General features: G+C 36.4%; 2 protein-coding genes across 2 annotated transcripts; both read right to left on the reverse strand.

Moving 5' to 3' along the window:
- Positions 1 to 4848: 4848 nt before the first annotated feature.
- LOC107718706 (cytochrome c oxidase subunit 5B, mitochondrial-like) lies at positions 4849 to 7012 on the reverse strand. Its single transcript, XM_016525903.1, is given in 5 exon segments — positions 4849 to 5178; positions 5270 to 5369; positions 6453 to 6523; positions 6874 to 6889; positions 6891 to 7012. Coding segments are annotated over 5 exon segments (381 nt in total). The 5' UTR covers positions 6972 to 7012; the 3' UTR covers positions 4849 to 5065.
- A 1014-nt stretch (positions 7013 to 8026) lies between these two features.
- Positions 8027 to 13305, reverse strand: LOC107718707 (drebrin-like protein A). Its single transcript, XM_016525904.1, has 15 exons — positions 13054 to 13305; positions 12653 to 12708; positions 12386 to 12498; positions 11943 to 12017; positions 11699 to 11845; positions 11524 to 11601; positions 11282 to 11433; positions 10622 to 10676; positions 10451 to 10525; positions 9392 to 9500; positions 9098 to 9274; positions 8948 to 9010; positions 8757 to 8869; positions 8531 to 8615; positions 8027 to 8352 (listed from the first exon to the last, which is right to left on the reverse strand). The coding sequence occupies exons 1-15, from the start codon at positions 13134 to 13136 to the stop codon at positions 8216 to 8218; spliced, it is 1518 nt and encodes a 505-aa protein (XP_016381390.1). The 5' UTR covers positions 13137 to 13305; the 3' UTR covers positions 8027 to 8215.
- Positions 13306 to 20906: the final 7601 nt, after the last annotated feature.

Genomic DNA, 20906 nt, shown 5'->3' on the forward strand with positions numbered 1-20906 from the left:
GCGTTGTTGAGAGAGAACAAGAATGTATTGGAAACACACTACCGCCTACCTGACTCTCTCTGAGAGGTAAGGAAAAATACACTTACCTGAGATGATTTTTTTTAATATCTCTGAAATATATGATAGTATTCTTGAAAACAATCTTTTAATTTATTATTGAATAAAAAATTAGTTAATTATCAAAGAAATAAAAAATTAATAGCCATAATATGGACTTTTGTAAATGCTGTGATACTGTGATACTCAGATACTGTTATTTACTCCTCACATTGCTGATTTCACCATTAACTCTTCACCTGAACAGTTTATGTTTTTGTATATGATAGCATTGTAATCCTTGACCATCAAAACAACACACAAATCCCGAAATTACATTTAATAACTTCACTTTACTTGTTTACGTAAATAGCGTAGGCTACTGTGCGTAGTAAGCAAATTGTGGGATATTGCACTCAAGTACTCAAATGAAATAACATACTACAATGACTAAAATGTGAAATATGCTGTGCAATTAAATTAGGCTACATACTGTTTGAGGTTCTTTTGTTGAATAATTAATTTCTAAACAAATATATAAAAAAGTGTGTCCAAAAAATCACATACTGTTTGAGTAGGTAATACATGTATTTTAACTTACTATTGTGACTGTTTTAAAGTATGCTCTATATAATATGAATATGGATAGTATGAATGAAATTCGGACATACTACATCCGCCATGTTGTTACTGTCACGTGACCTACTGTCACAGTGTCAATTGCATTGCTTCACTGCCATTTTTAAATCCTTTCTCATGGCCTCATGGGATAGTATCCAGTGTGTCCATCGAATGCGCACTTCAGAATCTTGGTGGAAGTAATAGGTCATCCAGGTACTTTTCGCCTACTGTTTTTCAAATACTATGCATCCTGACATACTATGCTTTTGGCATTCTGTTTTTTGCATACTATGTAGTGGGGAAGTATTCGGTTTTGGATGCAGTGTACGTTCTATATAATATGAATGAGTGATGTACATACATCCATCATGTAGTCATTGTCATGTGACCAGTGTCAGTTGCGTCGATTCAATGAAATTCACAGTTTCTCTTCTGTGGCCTCATGGGAAAGTGTCCATCAGATGTGCACTTCAGAATCTTGGAAACAGTAAGTCCACTCCCAGCAGGCACAGGATGTCAATATAACGTCAGGGTGACGTTGGACAGACGTTGCATTTTGGTTGAGAATGAAAATCGAGTTGACGTCAGTATTTGCCGCCAATTTGACATTGACTTAACGTTGGATTTTGGTTACACAACCTAAAAACAACAAATATCAACATCAGCTGATATCGGTATTGGACATCAAATTAACATTGACATTAGACGTTGACTTGACATTGAATTTTGGCCACCCGACGTTGCAACCGAAATGTAACCAAATATCAACGTCTTATGAAGTTGTGTGCCTGCTAGGATTATTTTGGATAATGTTTTATGAATACTATTAATTTGGATATACTACTTGCCTTACATACTGTTTTTCACATACTATATAGTAGGGAAGTATGCAATTTCAGACGCAGCGTTTTGTGTGTGGCATACTATATCCCACAATGCAGTGCTCTCGACTTGACCTTCCATTTCCATTGACCTTTCTGAGTCACCATTTTATTGGGCCAGGAATGTTATGACATTTACACAAAAAATACCCCAAAATAATGAAAATAACAAGCTAATTGCTGGATTAATCACATATGATGAGGTCATGTGACAAATGTAGTGTGGTCATGTGATAATGTAGAATGCTACTATTAAAAAACATTTAGGGTGGAATAATGCATACTGTTTTGCTTACTATTTTAAAACAGTAGGCAGTATACAGTATATACTGTGCAGTATGTAGCAAGCTATAGCTCCATTGTCATTCCAACACAGCCGAAGAATTACTGTGCATATAATCTACATAAAAATGTATGTTAGACAAACGGTGTTCTCCCAAATATTGTTCTAACAAATCTGGTTGTTGCGAGGTCTGAACAAACAAAACAGTTGCTGGTTTGCTAAGGGTTTGTGAACACCCAGCATGCATTTCAGCATGAATAATTTATTAAGACAGTTGTTGAGTGAACGGAAAAATCTCCGTGCATCATGTTGCCTTGACTTTTAAATTTTCTCAACAACCCCTTTTTGTACAGTTCAGTGACATTGTTATATTTCACCCTAAAATAAGATGGAATTCTGTTATGTGCAAAAGTAAGCAAGTTTTTAAACCCGCTTAAAGGAACAGTTCACCCAAAAATTATAATTTGCGGAAAATTTACTCACCCTCAACCTTTGTTTCTTACTTTTTCACTGGAGGTGTTTTTTTTATTATTATTATTTTATTACATTTACATAGTGCATTTCTGCTTTTCAAAGCACTCCAAGTGCTCTACATTGTGAGGGGGGTATCTCCTCATCCACCACCAGTGTGCAGCATCCACCTGGATGTTACTATTTAAAGTTAAAATACCGTAATGATAGATTTCTTTTCTTACAAACACAGATTTTCACTTCAGAAGATGTTGGTCATGTGGATTACTTGTGGATTATTGTGATGTTTTTATCAGCTGTTTGGACTCTCGTTCTGACGGCACCCATTCACTGCAGAGGATCCATTGGTGAGCAAGTAATGTAATGCTAAATTTCTCCAAATCTGTTCTGATGAAGAAACAAACTCAACTACTGCAAATATAAATGACTGCCAGTTCTGGAAGATACTCTTGTGGGAAAGAAAAAAATGCAGTGAATTTTTTCTTTACAATGCCACAATGTCTAACAGCTCAATTGAGCAATGCACAGGAAATAAGATCTCCCTCGCTTGTTGCATTTCCTCGCTTTCACAGTCCGTCTCAGCAAATGTTGGCAATTATGTGCAAATTGCACATAACATCTCACTTTCAGTTTTTCTTGTCAGTGAAATGAAAAAAACACAGGAGGCATAAATGACCCGCTAAGGGCATTTTTCACATTTGTGAAAAAAATCTCTTGATGCATTGATTATAATGATTTTCAAAGCGATAAACAAAGTGATGTGTGCCTGCAATGCTTATGAAATTATTAACATATTGTAGGTAGGTGCAGTAAACAGGAGAGAGGCTGAAACAGCAGCTTGGAAATTCATGTTGATGAATTCCATTATGCTAATAACCATTAGGCAATCAAGACTAAAATGTCTTCTCTTTTTTTTCTTTTTTTTTGTCATATGAAGAGCAGACATAAAAGCCAATTTGCTCAGTCATTCTAAAAGAGAGAATATTAGCCTTGACTTACAGATGTATCACAAATCAATAATATGCAATCTGTATTTTAATTACCTGAATAATTGACACTAATATAAGAATAATATTGAAAATAAAGTGTTAAAATATATTTAACACTTGAAACAATATATTGAAAATATATCGTTGCATTGTCACTTGCAGTAAAAGATTTAAAAACTGGGGACTATAAGACACTGTATGAACTAATATGGAGAGAGAGTAAATTATATAAAGACTTTTCACAATATTATCACACACATAAAGCAGATTATTTAATAAAATACTGTAGTTGTATGTTAGATATTTGACATTTAAGCCAACATAGAAATAATAAAGTGAGAGCATAATCTTGCTTTATGGCACCTATGTTTGCATTCTTCCCAAAGGCTCTTCATTTCTCATTCTTAAAAACAAATGACCCCTTGTGGACACAGGAAGAAAGCGCAAATACAGAAACAAACAGAACTTCCTATTGGGAGTTCGGACACCTTTATGGCAAACCATATGTGAAAGGACTTAGGCCATTTAATAAAAACACAAAAAAATAAATTAAACCTATAAGTCATGAAACAACAACCACCTTTCCAAATTATACACTAAACAAAATTATAAACGCAACACTTTTGTTTTTGCCCTCATTTTTCATGAGCTGAACTCAAAGATCTAAGACTTTTTCTATGTACACAAAAGGCCTATTTCTCTCAAATATTGTTCACAAATCTGTCGAAATCTGTGTTAGTGAGCACTTCTCCTTTGCCGAGATAATCCATCCACCTCACAGGTGTGGCATATCAAGATACTGATTAGACAGCATGATTATTGCACAGGTGTGCCTTAGGCTGGCCACAATAAAAGACCACTCTAAAATGTGCAGTTTTACTGTATTGGGGGGTCCGAAAACCAGTCAGTATGTGACCACCATTTGCCTCACGCAGTGCAACACATCTCCTTCACATAGAGTTGATCAGGTTGTTGATTGTGGCCTGTGGAATGTTGGTCCAAAAAAACTTAAAATACTTTTCATTTATTAAAACAAAACAAATTAGAGTTAATTGGAAAAGTTTTATTTTAAAATACCTAAATTATAAATAATGGAATTAAAAAGCTAAATGTTGAAATTACTAAAATTGAAAAATGAATTAAAGCTAAATTATAGAAATATAAAAAATAATAATAAAGATGACAAAAGCACAGAAAGAAATCACTACGCTACTACAAAATGACCTAATTAAATTTAGAATGAAAAGTGACAACATTAAAATAAAAGCCAATTCAAAATTATCTTCTACTATAATAGTAGATAAACAATACTAAAATAACACTGGCTTGGACAAACTTTATCATCACTATTTTCCACATTGAAACTATTAAATAACCATTGTTCAAATTAAAATATTATGTTTGTAAAGAAATGTATACACACGGCACAATATATGTTTGTCTTCAAAACTAATTTCAAGCATAAAAATGAAAATATTTTTAAGGTCATGTGAGACAAATTCAGTCAATCGTGTCCAGACTTTTAACCAGAATTTAATGAACCTGAATTAAAACACAAGAGTCAAAGTCAGAGTAAGCATGTTTATTAGGTGTAACCAGACCAAATGCAAAATGTACACTCCAATAATTTAAGTAAACTGTATTTTATGAATTGTTAAAATGTTGTGTCCCACACCAGGAGGACAGGTTACATCTCCTGTACTTCTTTGCAAAAAGACAAACACGAATGAGGTCACAACGTCTCTGGAATTCTGGGATGCGACGCTGCGATGGAGGCAGCAGGATCAGTGAGGAAGCTCATGAGGCACTAGCTTGTAATGAGAGCCGCATGAGGGACAGCGCTGGGCTTCACCCTCATGGAGCCAGAACCAAACCACAGCGGTGTTGTCCTCCTCACCTGGACAGACACACATACATCCGCACTTAATATAACCTCTAACAAAATTAACTATGACATCAAGTTCCTAGAATCAAGAGTTTTAACTTACAGACACAGCCAATGATTCTTTTGTTGGTGATGGACGGTACAAGATGAGGGTCCGACTTTGACCCTGCATACTCCTTGGGCTTCAGTATGTTGTAAGGATCCTGGGAGATGGAAGAACATGAGATCAGTCAGTCAATTTAGAGAGTCTGTTTAAAATGTCCTTTAAAGGACTAGAATCCCTGTAACACCAAGGTCATGCGTTCTATTCCCAGGCAAATCATGATTTAATGCAACGTATATCCTGGAATTCATTTGAAATGACCTTGAAAGCATTAGAAACCCTGTATCGCATGTTTTTGGCAATGCCAAGGTATTGGGTTCGATTGCCAGGGAAAGAAAGAATGACCTAAGAAAATTTTGTTTGAAATGTCTATTAAAGAACCAATGTAGAGCATGTCGTTAGCAAAAACAAGGTCATGTGTTTAATTCCCAGAGAGATCATGACTTAATAATATGCATTTCTGGGAATTTATTTGAAATGTCCATTACAGGACAAAAATTCCTGTAGACCATGTCACTGGCAACAGCAAGGTCATGGGTTCGATTCCCAGGGAAAGCATCACCTAGTAAAATGTACACCCTGAACACAATGTAAGTTGCTTCGGATAAAAGCATCTCCAAAATGCATAAATATCAAGGAGTAGTTGACCAAAAAATGAAAATTGTGTCATTGAATCATTCCAAACCTGTATTTTTTGTGGAACGCACACAAAAATGAACCTTTATGCAGCTCATTTCCGTAACAGGAAAATAAATTCATTTTATTTTTAAATTTTTTGTTATGTTCAAGCTTCATGTATGCATGTTAATATCAAATATGTCACCCATTAATTCTGACATTAATGACATTTGGTCAAGATGGCTTTCTGCAAGTGAGAAACATCATGTTATTTCAGAATGGCATTGACATTAAACTTAACATGAGGCCATCAAAATGCACCATATTTCAAAGTCTAATAGAAAACTTATGTCTTCTATGGAGTCCTAGACACATGACCTAAGTTGTATGGAAAAAAAACAGTCAATTTTTTTTTTCAAAAATCACTTTTTGAGAGGAAATTTAACAGCATGCAAGTTTGGATAAATAAATAATGACAGAATTTCATTTTTGAGTGAATCTGTCCTTATTTGATGCAAGCATAAACATTTAGTTTGACAGCTTTCTGACAGATCATAATACATACTGTGCCTGTTTTCATAGCATTCATAATCTTCTTCTCGAGTCCAGTTGCCTGCTCCTCATCAGTGGGAATACCTGCGTGAAAAATTACAATTAAAAGACTTTATCAATTCTCATTCCGGCCAGCAATTCAGTCTATTTCTGTATTTGTACACTAGCCTATATGCTAATAGTCAACATAAAGCATTTGTATTTTCTTTTTAAAACCAAACCAATATATCTCACCAATCCACATTAAAACTGTAAAACAACACAATCTCGTAAAATGTCCCAGGAGAAATTATATTTAAACACATGTTTTCCTATTTAGACTTCCTATGCGGTAAGCGCATCGACCTCCGTCCTTGGCACGCGTTCAAACTGCCTCTTAGATGATGCTGCGGCGCGTTTCGATTATTAAAAACACCCCGTGATAAAAGACTGACCTCCCGCCGCCATCCCTTCTGCTCAGCGCGACCGCTGGAGAGGCCCTGCGGGTCACAGCGGCCTGGACGGCGCTTCTCAGCAGTAACCTTGCAGCCATGTCTTCTTCCCCAAAAACTGCTAGAATCGGGTTGATGACGTCGAAGAGGCGTTTATGTAACCATCGCGTCGCGTGAGTTAGACGTCAGCAACCTATGTATTCCATACCCTCTGTTGTGAAGTGAACGACGATGGATAGTGAACAGAAAAAGCTTTAGTTACAAAAACGTTCCATTCTAATTGTTATTTTAGCCTCAATTATTGTTCCAGATGTAAAATTCTAAAAAATAATTTGAGATTTCCTTAAAACAAGATCTTTAATTAGTTCTGTTTGTTCAATTTTTATGTCAGTTGGTGGATTAAGTCAAATTATGAGTTTTGTTGTGATAACAAAAGAGATGACCATGATTACTTTTTTTGTTTTGACATTTCATGGTTTTGGTAAGTATTTTGGGTTACACTTTATTTTAAGTTGTCCTTGTTATTGTGTAATTATACATGTAAGTACTGACTAAATATTAATTAACTACATGTACTTACTATATGGCTAGGGTTTGGCATAGGGTTACTTGCATGTAATTTTGCATAATTAATTGTTGTTATAATAGTAAATACATGTAACGTGTAACAAGGACACCTTAAAATAAAGTGTTACCTATTTTGTACAAACTACCTTGTAAATACCATACATTAATATGGAAATCATTCAGTACTCCTACTGTTTAATAACAAATTTTACTCAAAACTGTAGTTACCATAGTAAATGTATGTGAGGAAAGTAATTAATACGTTTTGGGTGAGAATGCATGTGTTTTCAGGATTCTAAGTATAGGTATATGGGAATATTTTCATTTATTACAATTCCGGAGTTTATTTTCTGTGCTTTGTTTGACTGGTATATATGAATCAACATGAAAAGAACACAAAACTTTTATTGAACATTATTTGGATAAAGTAAGAAAGCAGATTTTCCAAGCACCCAGTAACATCATCAAAGCACACTAACGAACCACAATCATTTTGTCAAATGATATTGCATCTGACTGGTTACTGAAGAATGCATGTGTTTTCAGGTATAGGTATATGGGAATATTTTCATTTATTACAATTCCGGAGTTTATTTTCTGTGCTTTGTTTGACTGGCATATATGAATCAACATGAAAAGAACACAAAACTTTTATTGAACATTATTTGGATAAAGTAAGAAAGCAGATTTTCCAAGCACCCAGTAACATCATCAAAGCACACTAACGAACCACAATCATTTTGTCAAATGATATTGCATCTGACTGGTTACTGAAGACTTAAAGAAGCTCAACATAATTAGCAGGAAACATTCCGTGGTGACCGTCAGGACTGTAACCTCTCCACCAGCCCTCATCTATCATCTCGATCCCTGTGATAATATCATCCGGGTCAAAGGTGATCTCTGTGTCATCCGCTAAATGGGAAACAAAGAAGAAAATACAATGCATGAATTGATGTTTTTATTACCACATCTTCACTGTCTACTCAATTAGATAATATTTAGATTAATTAAACTTTTAAATATTTATATATGATTAATTTAGGATAAAAATGAAATATCGTAGATAATACATTAGAATTAAACCACTCACAAGCTTGGTAGTCATATATTGCTCTTGCGCAGATGTTCTGGTTTTCGCCTGTCTCCTCTTCTTCACCAGCATGGGTTTGGAAAACCTACAAATAATACAATAATGGTATTTATGCGACACCAAAATCTTAGTACATAATATTTTATACCCTATTACCTAATACTATACCTATTACTACAGAAAAATATGCCCAAATAAGGTTTGGATGACATGACAAGGTACCAACCTGGTTAACGTTCTCATAGAGACTTTCATGTGAGGGGACGTCCGTGTAGATGTCGTTTACATCATAACTTTGCTGCTTCCCAGCATCAGGGCTCGATCCCTCCTCATCTGAAGCTGCACACAGTAAATAAGATTTCAAGCATAATTATAACACTGACTGACGTTAATAAGCATTATAGAGAGAAAACATACTATCCCATTCATCTTCAGAACCCTCGGCTTGTTCAGATACAAATGGATCATCAGAGAAGGGGTCTGAAAGACAGAAATAAAGCAGCTTATTACTTAACTGATATATAACGTCAAACCACAGAAACAAAAGAGATTGCTGCTTTTATTCACCTTCCTTTTCGACTGGGAAAGCAGTAGTTTCGCGCACAGGAGAGACTGGAGCTGGTACATGTGAAACCGAGGCGGCTGCCGCAGGGCAAGCTGGAGGTAAGTGCTGAGACCTGCTTTCATTGGGAGGGTTTTCTGCACTGACTGCTTGCTGGGATAAAAATGGGCTTCTCAACTGACCTGAGGGAAAAGACATGAATTTCTGAATTTTGGGATAAAAGGCTTGGGACTGTGCGCATGTTTTATATATGAGGTTTGTTGCAAGTTGATGAATTATTGGACAGGAGTTTTCTTTACCTGGTCGGGTGGCTGAAGAAGTTGTTGCACTGTTGGCCAAACTTCTCTCCTTCTGCATGAACAGCTCCCTGGGATTGATGGAACGCTGAGAGATGATTGATGCTGCCTCCTGAAAAAGGTAGAATATGCTATTTTTTATGTCTTTTTATTTCTTTTATTTCTTACTTACTGTTCAACATACAATAGAGGAAAACACTAGGATTCCGGAAGTAAAATCCCATTTATTTTCTCCTTAAAGAACTTGTTTTTTAATGATAATGTGTAAATCCTCCAAGACATACCTGCCTTGAGCACCAATTGATTATATACACTACTGTTCAAAGTTTTTGTTTTTTTGTGAAAGAAATTAATACTTTAATTCAGCAAGGATGCGAAAAATTCATCAAAAGTGACAGTAAAGACATTTATAATTATTTCTATTTTAAATAAAAGCTGTTCTTTTTAACTTTCTATTCATCAAAGAATCCTGAAAAAAAGGTATCATGGTTTGAATGCACTACAAAAAAAAACTGGATTTGAATGTACTACAATAATATTTAGCAGCACAACTGTTTAAATGTTTCTTGAGCAGCAAATCAGCATATTAGAATGATTTAGAATGAATAAATTACATTTTAGAAATATTACAATTCCATTATTTTAAATTGTAATAATATTTCAGAATATTACTGTTTTTACTGTACTTTCATTATATATTATAAAATAAATACCTGATAAGCATAACCATTTTGCATAAAAACCTAAAATATATTGTTTTTAAATGTACAACCTGTCACAATAAGTCAATATTTTTATATTATACAATTGTTTTATATTTTATTACATAATTCACATTGCTTTTGTGGAAAGTGTATTTCGTTTGATCATATAAAAATGGTCTCATATACTTTTTACTTTAACCCAGTGATTCATCTCTGAGGTTTTGTACATGGCTTAGAACTCTATCCTAAAGATTTTTTTTTAATCTCTATGGAGAAAAACAATGGGAAATATACTTTGAGATCCAAGGACTCTGTCAGTGTGGGTGCTCACTGTTGTGCTGTATTTATTTTGACTCACATTGGCCTTCTGCACAGACTCAGATCGCAGTATTCCTGCTTTGACAGGAGACTGGTGTTCCTTCTGCTCTTTCTCCTGAACAACAAATGAGGCAATCAAGAGTGACTGACATGATATATTAAATATGATTTTATAATTTTCATATGTATTGAAGGAAAGTCATCATTTTACCCATTTTCTCTGCTCCTGTTCTTTATTCTCTGCCTCTTGTTTCTTTTCAAACTGCCTGTGAGACACCAAGTAGGACGTTATTAAGCAGACACATATGGCCAAAGCAACTTTACAACTATATACACTACCATTCAAAAGTTTGAGGACAGTAAGAGATTTTTTTGTATGTTTTTGAAAGAGCTCTCTTATGCTCAGTAAGGCTGCATTTATTTGATCAAATATATAGTAAAAATGGTAATATTGTGAAATATTATTACACTTTAAAATAACTGTTTTCTATTTCACTATAATTTTAAAATGTAGTTTATTCCTGTGACGCAAAGCTACATTTTCAGCATCATTACGCCAGTTTTCAGTGTCACATGATAAGAAATCGTACTAATATGCTCAAGAAACATTGATTATTATCATCAATGTTGAAAACTTGTTGAAAACAATGTTGAAAATCATTTTTTGATGATTCACTGAAAGTTCAAAAGAACAGCATTATTTGAAAAACAAACCTTTTGTAACATTAAAAAGGTCTTTGCTGTCACTTTTGATCAAATCAATGTGTCCTAGCTGATTAAGAGTATAAATATATTTCTGGTCCCAAACTTTTGAATGGTAGTGTATATACTGTTTTGATGATATGAATAGGACAGACACGAAATCACTCGCCTCTGTTGGTCGATCTCTTTCTCTTTCTCCCTCCGACTTCGTTCTCGTTCGTCTGCCTCTCGAGCATCCCGCTCCCTCCGTTCTTTCTCCAGATGCTGCCTCTCCTCATTTGCCTTCCTGCGCTCCTCCTGCCGGCGAGTCTTTTCATCTTGCTGATAAAGGAGATGGAAGAGAACATGTCAAGACAACAAAGACCAGATGAGGAGATAAAAGCATTGTGTTTTTCCGTAGCGTTTCCTTACCTCAGCCTTAGCCCAGAAGTTGTCTCTGTCCGTACTTTGGATTTCATCTAAAGCACTGACCTTTTTATAAACAGCACCCTGTGGGAACAAAGACATTGGAATAGGAAGGCAAACATGCAGACATTCAAAGCCTCTATAAATATGAGGTATGGACATAATTAATCGCTTCACTCACCACACGTCCAGGAGGTTCACAATTATTGTTCTGCTTTGATTCTTTGTGGATGTTGTAGTTGACGCCCGAGCCCTTGGCCACCTTCTCCATGATGGCAGCAGGTTCAACATCATCATCTGATCGGGCGTTGATGGTCACATGGGCACCCTTTCATAAGATACACATTTAAAATGAGGAATTGGTTGTGAATGAAATTACTTGACCCTAATGTAACTACAAAATGAAAGCTGCATCTTACACTCACCCTCAGAAAATTGGCCATTGAATGAACGTGATTGGCACAAACACCCTTTCTAACGTCCTTGACTCCCTCGCCAGTCTGAAACCAAATAATAGTATAAAGATGATTTGTAAAATATAAGTTGAGAGAGGGATAGTTCCATATGAATCAAGTGGTTTAATCCAAGTTATGCAAAGAGATACTGTCGCTTTATAAGTTTTATATGATCAAAACCTATCTTTTTATGGTGCCTTTATGACCTTTTTGGATCTTTATTTTAGTTCCCTGGAATTTCAGTCGAAGGGCAGAAACTATTCAGGTTTCTTTTAAATCTTAATTTGTGTTTTGAAGATTACCCAAAATCTGGAACATGAGGTTGACAGAATTTGTATTTTTTCACTTTACATAATAAAGTAGGCTAGTTCTCATCAGTACATTTGGTTTTGGACATTTTTGTCAGTTCGTACCCAGTTGATGAGCACAAACTTGGGAACTCCAGAGCTGGGGTCCAACACTTTACAGAAGGCGTACATGATTTTGCCACTGTTCAGTTCCTCCACCATTTCTTCAAGACCACCATCTATGGCACACTCAGAGAAAACACACAAGCATTTGTAATTGTGAACTGCTGCTGACTCATCAAATAGGACAAAGAAAGAAAGAAAGAATGGCATCACTCTTTTGGCACTCTTACCTGCATTCTTTAAGATCTTATTTGAAACAAATTCACTCACCTCCCTTCCCTGCAAACCGAATGTCATTACTGTTTCCTTCATAGGTGAACAACACCCTATAATCAGCAAATACAGTTTATTTGTATGCAGGATCCTTCTGTTACAAAATGATTGAAGATAACCACTACAAATGACAACAAACATCTATAACGTGCAAAATCATCCACAGATTACACATTAAGTAACAAATAATTCCCTTTTGAGCACGAGTTATGTAATAGGCTATACCTGGATTTCTTGAGAAGCAATTTGCATGTTATGTTAAAGAGAAATACCTCATTTGAAGCTACATTATATGAATTTATTACGTTAAAATGTCTCAGTCTTAGAAAATATAATTCATTCATCCATTTTCGGTAGTAGACTATGTTGTAGTATGATGATTTATGTAGCTATCTTACCAGTTTGTGCCCGTTCTCCCGTTCACCACTTCATTATAAGCGTCTGTGAGCGCGGGTCCGTTTTTACTCAAGTTTACTGCCATAGTGGGTCATGAACCTTGCACGAACTTTTAATGGAGATATAATCATAACCCTGTCTTCCTCTTTCAGCGGACCGTCTTCTGCCGTTTAAAAAAAGCACCTGTCCCGTGAAATCTGGTTCAGCGAGTTTTTGGGGAATTGAAACGAGGAAGAGAGAGAACGTGCATTTTCCATGCAGTCAAATATCCCTTAAATATTTGTTAAGGAAACAAATATAGAAAACATTATATGTTGTTAGACGAAATATATTACGGAGAAAATGTTTCTGTCATTCTACCGATCAATATATTAGCATTGGGAATCATTTCAGCGAATCGGTTTGTTCGGACAGTTTTCATTGAATCAGTTCAAATGATTCACCAATACGTTTTAGTTGAAACGCGCGCCATATTGTTTCATTTTTATTTATTTTTTTTGTGTGTCAAGTTGTGATATTGTTCGTCCATTAGCCTGTTCTTAACAGTATGAGCAGCAGTGTTGTTCAGACTTCACAGCTTTACCGTTAAAACCAAAAGTAATTTCGCAAACAATCGTTTGGACTGAATCACTGTTCAAAAGAACCATTTGTTCGCGAATCGCAAGTTAGTAGCTATTATTGATCAGTCTAAGGGCGGGCCGTACGCCACATGGGGACTAGTTGGACTGGTAAACTCGCATTTTTTGCAAGCACTTTAAAGGCTAAACATAATGCAATGCTTCAGCCTTGCTTCAGAGTTTGTATAGACTGAGTTAGCAAGAGAAAATGAACGATATGAACTACAAGCTTCCTGCGAAAGTGAATTTAGTGCCCAGATGCAACATATTTTGCAAGTTATACTGTGCTGCATTCTGGAGAGATTCTGCTTAGAAAAATGGTCTCTGATCTTGTCAGGTGATCTCCAAACTCATCAGGCACTGTAGGAAAGATTTAGAGCTGTTGTCTAAGCAAATTGGGGAAAAAATAAAAGGGTGTCAATAATTGTGTGTATTAGATAAAAACATTTATTTCATAATGAGATTTTCCCCTAATTTCATTTGTTTTACTTCAATGAACAGTTAGGTTTCTGTGATTTTTTTTTTTTTAAATAAAAGATCAAAAGGATTACAATGCAAATTTATTTTCACGTGCTTCTTTTTCTACATCTTAGGCCTACCAAAGGTGTCAAGTTTACATGACACTGTCAGCACTAATACTGGCTTAGCTCGCTGGTTATATGATATTAAAAGAAATAAGTGAAAAAAGTATGATTTTTACAAAAGTCGATACCATTGAAGTGAATGTTAAATTTATCAGTAATAAATATTTGAGAAATTGTTGTTGAGTGATAGTCAATGTAAAAAGAGCAAATGGGTGAAGCAGATGAAAACAAAACAAGTGAAAAGTGTTGAAAAGACACATGATTCAGTTCCATAGTGTGTTGTGTTCCAGTACTCATGAACCAGTGATCTTGAGTTTGTCAGATGTACAGTGCTGTCTGTTCATTCTTGTTTATGAGTGTCTTTCCTCTTCTGCTCTGCAGCATCTGCTCATGGATTACTGTGGAGATCTGCTGACATTGCTGAGTAAGTCTGGTGATCATATCCCGGAGGACAGGTTCACTTCTGCCTGGCTGAGATGATAGCCGGAGATTCAGTCCACAGACTCGGTTATGTGCACAGGTATCTGTACTAACACTGATCACCTGCTGTATTTGGGATGTTCACCTAAACATGGAAATCTTGACAGAATGTTAATTTTTTTGGAGAATGATTCCTTTAATGTCATCAGAGAATGGTTTTATTCAAAAAGTTCTCTATTAATAAAGTGTCAATGGAAAATTTTAGATTTTTTTACGAGGTACAACTTAAAACAAAGCAAACAAAAAAATATAGTTTGGTCAGTATAAAAGTAATTGAAGTCTATGGAAAGTCCCCACAATTCACAGAAACCTAATGTGTGTGTGTGTGTGTTCTACTCACTGGTGTGCATACACTTTGATGGGTCAAAGTCAGAGCACAAATTGTATGGGTTACCATACTTGGCCACATGTTACGTCACTTTCACTGTCACTTTCACTTTCACTTAAAAAAACTATATTTCTGTCATGACAACTCTCGGAGGGATTGGCATGGTAATGTACATGACAATGTTAATGTATTTGGTCTTGGCGGAATAGATCTGCTATGCTGCTGCTGCTGCAGAGCAAGTAACGAGACTTGCTACTGCCAATACATCCACAACATGCTGCTGTGAGCATGTAAGAAATATTGCTGCTGCAAATATAACATACATGAAATAACCCCCAGCATACATGAATACATCGTAGCAGATCTATACAGGTGGAGCTGGGGAAGGTGGAGGGTTTCTGAAGCAAGCTGCAACTGCTACGGCAAGCACTAGTCTTGAATGTTGAGCAGCGAGCTCATTGGCTACCGATACAGGAGAGAACCAATCAGCTGTGCCACGTGATAATGATGTCATTAGGTCAGATTGAGTTAGACTTACTGGACTGCGCCATCTAGAGTTTCATGCCAGAACTCTGTATTAAAAGCACAAACCAACACATTCTTACCTGTGAAAGTTTATTCAGTTTCTTCAGAAATTTATTTTTGGTGATTTTTACAACCAGATGCTGCACAATGTTGTGGCATCTTGTGATATTGTGAGAGATGTCACGTTGACCGTTCCAAGATGGCGGATGAAATGACGTGTCTGGAGTGGTTGAATGTGGCAACTACCTATTATACAGTATCTATGGGGACAAAGGCTATCGCTGTAACTGAATAAAAAGAAGTTAAAATGCTTTAACTGATCAAACAAGAAGACAGCAAACACACAACTGCGACAATATATGGTTTATCTGTTTTCTTCAAGCCATCTCGGGTATTTCCATAATAATAAAGTAGCCTATATATATACACACACACTTATTTAAAAATATATATATGTATGTATGTGTGTGTGTATATATATATATATATATATATATATATATATATATATACATACACACACATACATATATTTATTTTTTAAAATAAGTGTATTCCATGTATTCTGACACATACATGGATGTCTCTGAGCTAAGCCCTGGATATCCACCCGAGAACTGCCCCTGAATGCAATTATAGATAATGGCTTCTCCATGTTGTACAGATGCCAGATTTCAAATATTCCATAAATCAAAAACAATTCAAGAGTTTTTCCCAGCAGTTCAAAGACTGAAACTGCAAATGCTTTTTAAAAAATACATTATTATTGTACCTTTTTATTTGTTTTAACAACCTGAATCTATTCTATTCTATTCTATTCTTTTCTATTCTATTCTATTCTATTCTATTCGTGTCACTCAGGACTAAAACAATAGCTGCAGTTATTAGACTGACCACACGATGTCCCTGTTCTCATGATTTTTGCCCCTCATTCTGCTCATGCTTTAAGACATGCAATGGTCAGCTTATTATAAGAAAATGGAGAAAAAATGAATAGCTTGTAAAGGGACAAATCTTAAGAGCCCATATTATAAAAATAAATTTGAGGGAAGCGCATGTTTTGCCCATGTGGTCTCCAAATCTATATTATTTTACACTACATTTGAAACAAATGAACTCAGCACTTCAGTCTTCTTAAAGGATTCGAGTCAGAGTATAGGCCTACCTCACAATTCCAACCGCACTAATTAATCTGCCAGAGAGAATCATATGCATGCAATTAAATCCCGCTATTTTCTGTGACCGCATGTGCAGTTTGAGCCAAGACCATGAATGAATTAATCACAGATTTTCTCACACGAAGGCACAAAACAGATGATTGGCAGTGCTGAGTTCGATGTGAAAGGCTAACCTGCACCTCTCAGCGTACAGAGAGAGTTTCTTTCAATAGCAGATTCCTATTTACGTGATTTAAGTAACACACTTTTTTTTCCACATAGCGGTCACGGGTATCGTTATGACCCCTCCCTGTGCCCAGAGGCGGACAAAGTACACAACTCCATTACTTAAGTGAAAGTACAGATACTGCTGGTCAAATATTACTCCATTACAAGTAAAAGTTGTAAAGACAGATTTTTACTTAAGTAGAAGTACAGAAGTACTTGCTTTTAAAAGTACTTAAGTACCCACCGAACCCCCAACTGCTCCCCGGGCGCCGCAGCATAAATGGCTGCCCACTGCTCCGGATGTGTGTTCACGGTGTATGTGTGTGCACTTAGGATGGGTTAAGCGCAGAGCACTAATTCCTAGTATGGGTAACCATACTTGGCCACATGTCACACTTTCACTTTTCAACAGCAACACTGTTTTAACAAAAAAGCAAAACAGCAAGACATCAAAACAAAAATTTTTAAAATGCTGTCTAATCGCTCTCGCTGTACTTTGATGTCACACACAGAATGGTCTGTGCAGTGCTGCTTCAGTCAAACACCTTTTGTGTTTTTATTAGGAGATGCACAACAGTTCTTCTGTGGCTTTATAGGTAATATTTTCACTTACACAATTTAGCAAAATCAGACAATATTGTGTCTAATATAAACCACAATATTAACTTCTTATTATTGAATTGTTGTAAAGAAATATCACATTTGCAACTCAGTGTTCAAAAAATGCTGGGAAATATTTTCAGGTAGCCTTACAAGAGTGATTACTGATAAACTGTCTGAAAAAAAAGACAGTTTTTAGAGAAGAAAAAAATCACCCACTGACTTTCAAAGCTGCTACAGAGTAACGACTTTCTACTTCGAGGACCTTGATAGAAATGTAGAGGAGTGAAAAGTACAATATTTGTCTTTCAAATGTAGTGAAGTTAAAGTCATAAGTTTCCAGAAAAAATAATACTCAAGTAAAGTACAGATACTCAAAAAGTGTACTTAAGTACAATACTCAAGTAAATGTACTTAGTTACTGTCCGCCTCTGCCTGCGCCCGACTGTTCGTGATATGGCACTGCCAATGCCTTTTGGCCAGATTTCAACTCCTGCTGTCAGCTCCAGAGTCTTTGTCTCTGGCTAAGATGACCCAGTTTCGCGCTCGGTGTCGTGTTGCAGCCCCGGCCGTGTGAGTGTGTGTGTGTGTGTGTGTGTTCCTGCAGGCAGGGCTGTGCTGCTAAGCGCGCCTGTTGACAGGTATGATATAGAGTGCATCTGCTCCCTGAGCCCTCTCACACACAGCAGACAATTGAGTGCGAGATCGTAATGGGAGTGGGGCCCCGAGGGCCCGGCCGTGGGGCTGGGAGGGCCACGGCTCCTGTGTCATGGTTAGGCTGGTGTCAAGGTTTGAGTTTACGATCAACCCCCAGTCTTTTCTCTTTCTCTCTCTCTCCACACACACACACACACTCAGCATTACTAAGCCATGTGCCTCATAGATCTCTGAGATTTCTCCCTTGGGGCCAATTCCTCGTAATCTAAATTAATTGCCTGTCCTTGAAACTGTAATCGGGTTTCACTTTCTCGCTTTTTCACTTTTGAGCTCAACAGGCTCAAATATTTCATGTGCATTGTGATTATTGTCAGTTTAACACGAATACTGGATGCGCGCATGAATGCAAATGCTTTGCATTCGCTCATGCAAAGCATTTGCATTCATGCGCACATCCAGTATTCGTGTTAAACTGAACATGATTTGGTAGCATGGTGATATTTAATAACATGATAAAATAGCTTTACTGCCTATCTTTACAAACAATCTCATGAAAAACTATCCAGGTCATATTTCTCCCCAGAATAAATTATTTGCTGTTTAATGTTAAGTGGCACAATACAAAAATTATATTATATTATATTATATTATATTAATCAGAGCCATCCTTAATTAAGAGCCATTAACATTCTTTCTCACACCTTCCTTTCAGCCGACCGGCCTGGCGGGTTCCAGACCCCTTGCTGTCAGGCTTGAATGAGCAATGCGCACATTTATTCACAGGCCGGAGTGCAGCATGCTGGCCCTGAGCCGGATGGTGCCAGACCCCCGTCCCGCCTGCACATGCAGCCCAAACACAGCGAGAGAGTCGCTTTATTGTGTACATTGTGGCCATGTAATGTTTATTAATGCTTCGGCCATGTAAACCTTTGTTTATCGTGCCAGTAAAGCCTCTCGCAATATTGCATTTTGACAGATGACGAAGGCCGGCGGTAATGAGTGTCCATTGCTCCGGGACAGCTGCTAGCGCTTCACAGCACAATACAGCTGGTCTGCTCTAATTACCTCGGCCGTGAGCTGGTCATCTGAGAAAAATGTAAACCATTCAGAAGGAAACAGTGAGACGGCTTCAGAGTGAGTTATTGATAATGTGGCGTGTAGCACTTCATCTGGAGTTCACGCTGCTTCCTGCACATAAATTCATTTGGACTCAAGTGCACAGCGTGCGTTTGCATGGAGCATGTAACCTGGCCATCATTATAATTGATCGTGCACACAGGGCCATTTCTGATAACAAATAATATAATTGTTTGTAATTTTAACGGAAATGAATGTAAAAATGCGTCAGTGAGTTGGTTAATTCACTATATACAGTCAATTGAATATATTATCTTTAACAAGACAGCAATTTATCATGCTAAAAATGCTTAAATAAATAAATATATATATTTATAAATACATAAATTTAAGATATTCTTGATGGAATCTGAGAGCTGTCTGACCCTGCATAGACAGCAACGCAACTGAAATGTTCCCAAGTCCAGAAACGTAGCAAGGAGATCTGTAAAATAATCCATGTGACATCAGTGGTTCATCCGCAATTATACGAAACTACGAGAATACCTTTTGTGCGCAAAAGAAAGAAAAAAAACGACTTTATTCAACAATTCGTCTCCTGCGCATCACCCTGGTGCCATTTTGGAGAATATCCGCTGGACGTAAACAACGTATGCTGTTCTGTGTCAGCTGCAATGTGAATATAACGCTTAGTAGTTTTGGTTCCACTAGCAGATTTATTGTTGAGCCCCTTATGATTTGTCTGTAATCAGACAGATTCAGAGGTCAGTCAGGAGGCCATTAGCTGTGACTGTATCACAGTTTTGATGTGCACTCCTGAGGCGTAAACTTCACCTCGATTCGCTTTGACACATTTCACAGGGGACTTTTACAACCTGTGGGTTGCGGTGGTCTAAAGGACATTGTTTGCTTTGACTGTGGTTGGCGCAGCCCCTACAGCGTTTAATGGTTTATTTGGTGTGCTGAGAAGAGGCTTGTTTTTGACAGAGTGACTGCTTTTTACGGTGAGAGTTTGTGTCCTAAGAGTACCTCATTTCCTCTCCACACTAGGCTGGCCAAAACAGAAGCAAACTGAGGGCACGGTAAAGCCAAACACCTCAGATAACACCTCTGCTGTCCACATGTCTTACACTGGAGGATTGTTCATTTTGAGATATCCTGCAAAAATGGCTCTGATAAATGTTAAAATTGTAATGGAAAATAATGTAAAAGTACTACAGTAAGTTGGTTATGATTATTTTTAAGTTTAACAATACAATGTCTTGGTAATTTTCTGTTAAACAAACTTTTTGCATTTATAATATATAATATATAATTTTATCAAATTTATATTTTAATATTTTAAAAATGTAATTAGAAAAATATATAATATTTTATTCATATTATAACATGCCATTTAATAATACTACATTTTTTTCTATACATTTTATAAATAAAAACCCACGCTCTGTTATACGATGTGTTATTATTATGGTGGTTAACAGTATATTTTAAAGTACAGGATTTATTTTTTTATTTTCTTATTTTTTTACAGAGAATGTCTGGCAACCACAGCAGCCATTTACATTTTTTTTTTTAAGGAATTTTTTTTTTTAGGTAGAT

The sequence above is a fragment of the Sinocyclocheilus rhinocerous genome, unplaced genomic scaffold (genome assembly GCF_001515625.1).
Source record: "Sinocyclocheilus rhinocerous isolate Xijiao unplaced genomic scaffold, SAMN03320098_v1.1 scaffold3197, whole genome shotgun sequence".
Taxonomy (NCBI): domain Eukaryota; kingdom Metazoa; phylum Chordata; class Actinopteri; order Cypriniformes; family Cyprinidae; genus Sinocyclocheilus; species Sinocyclocheilus rhinocerous.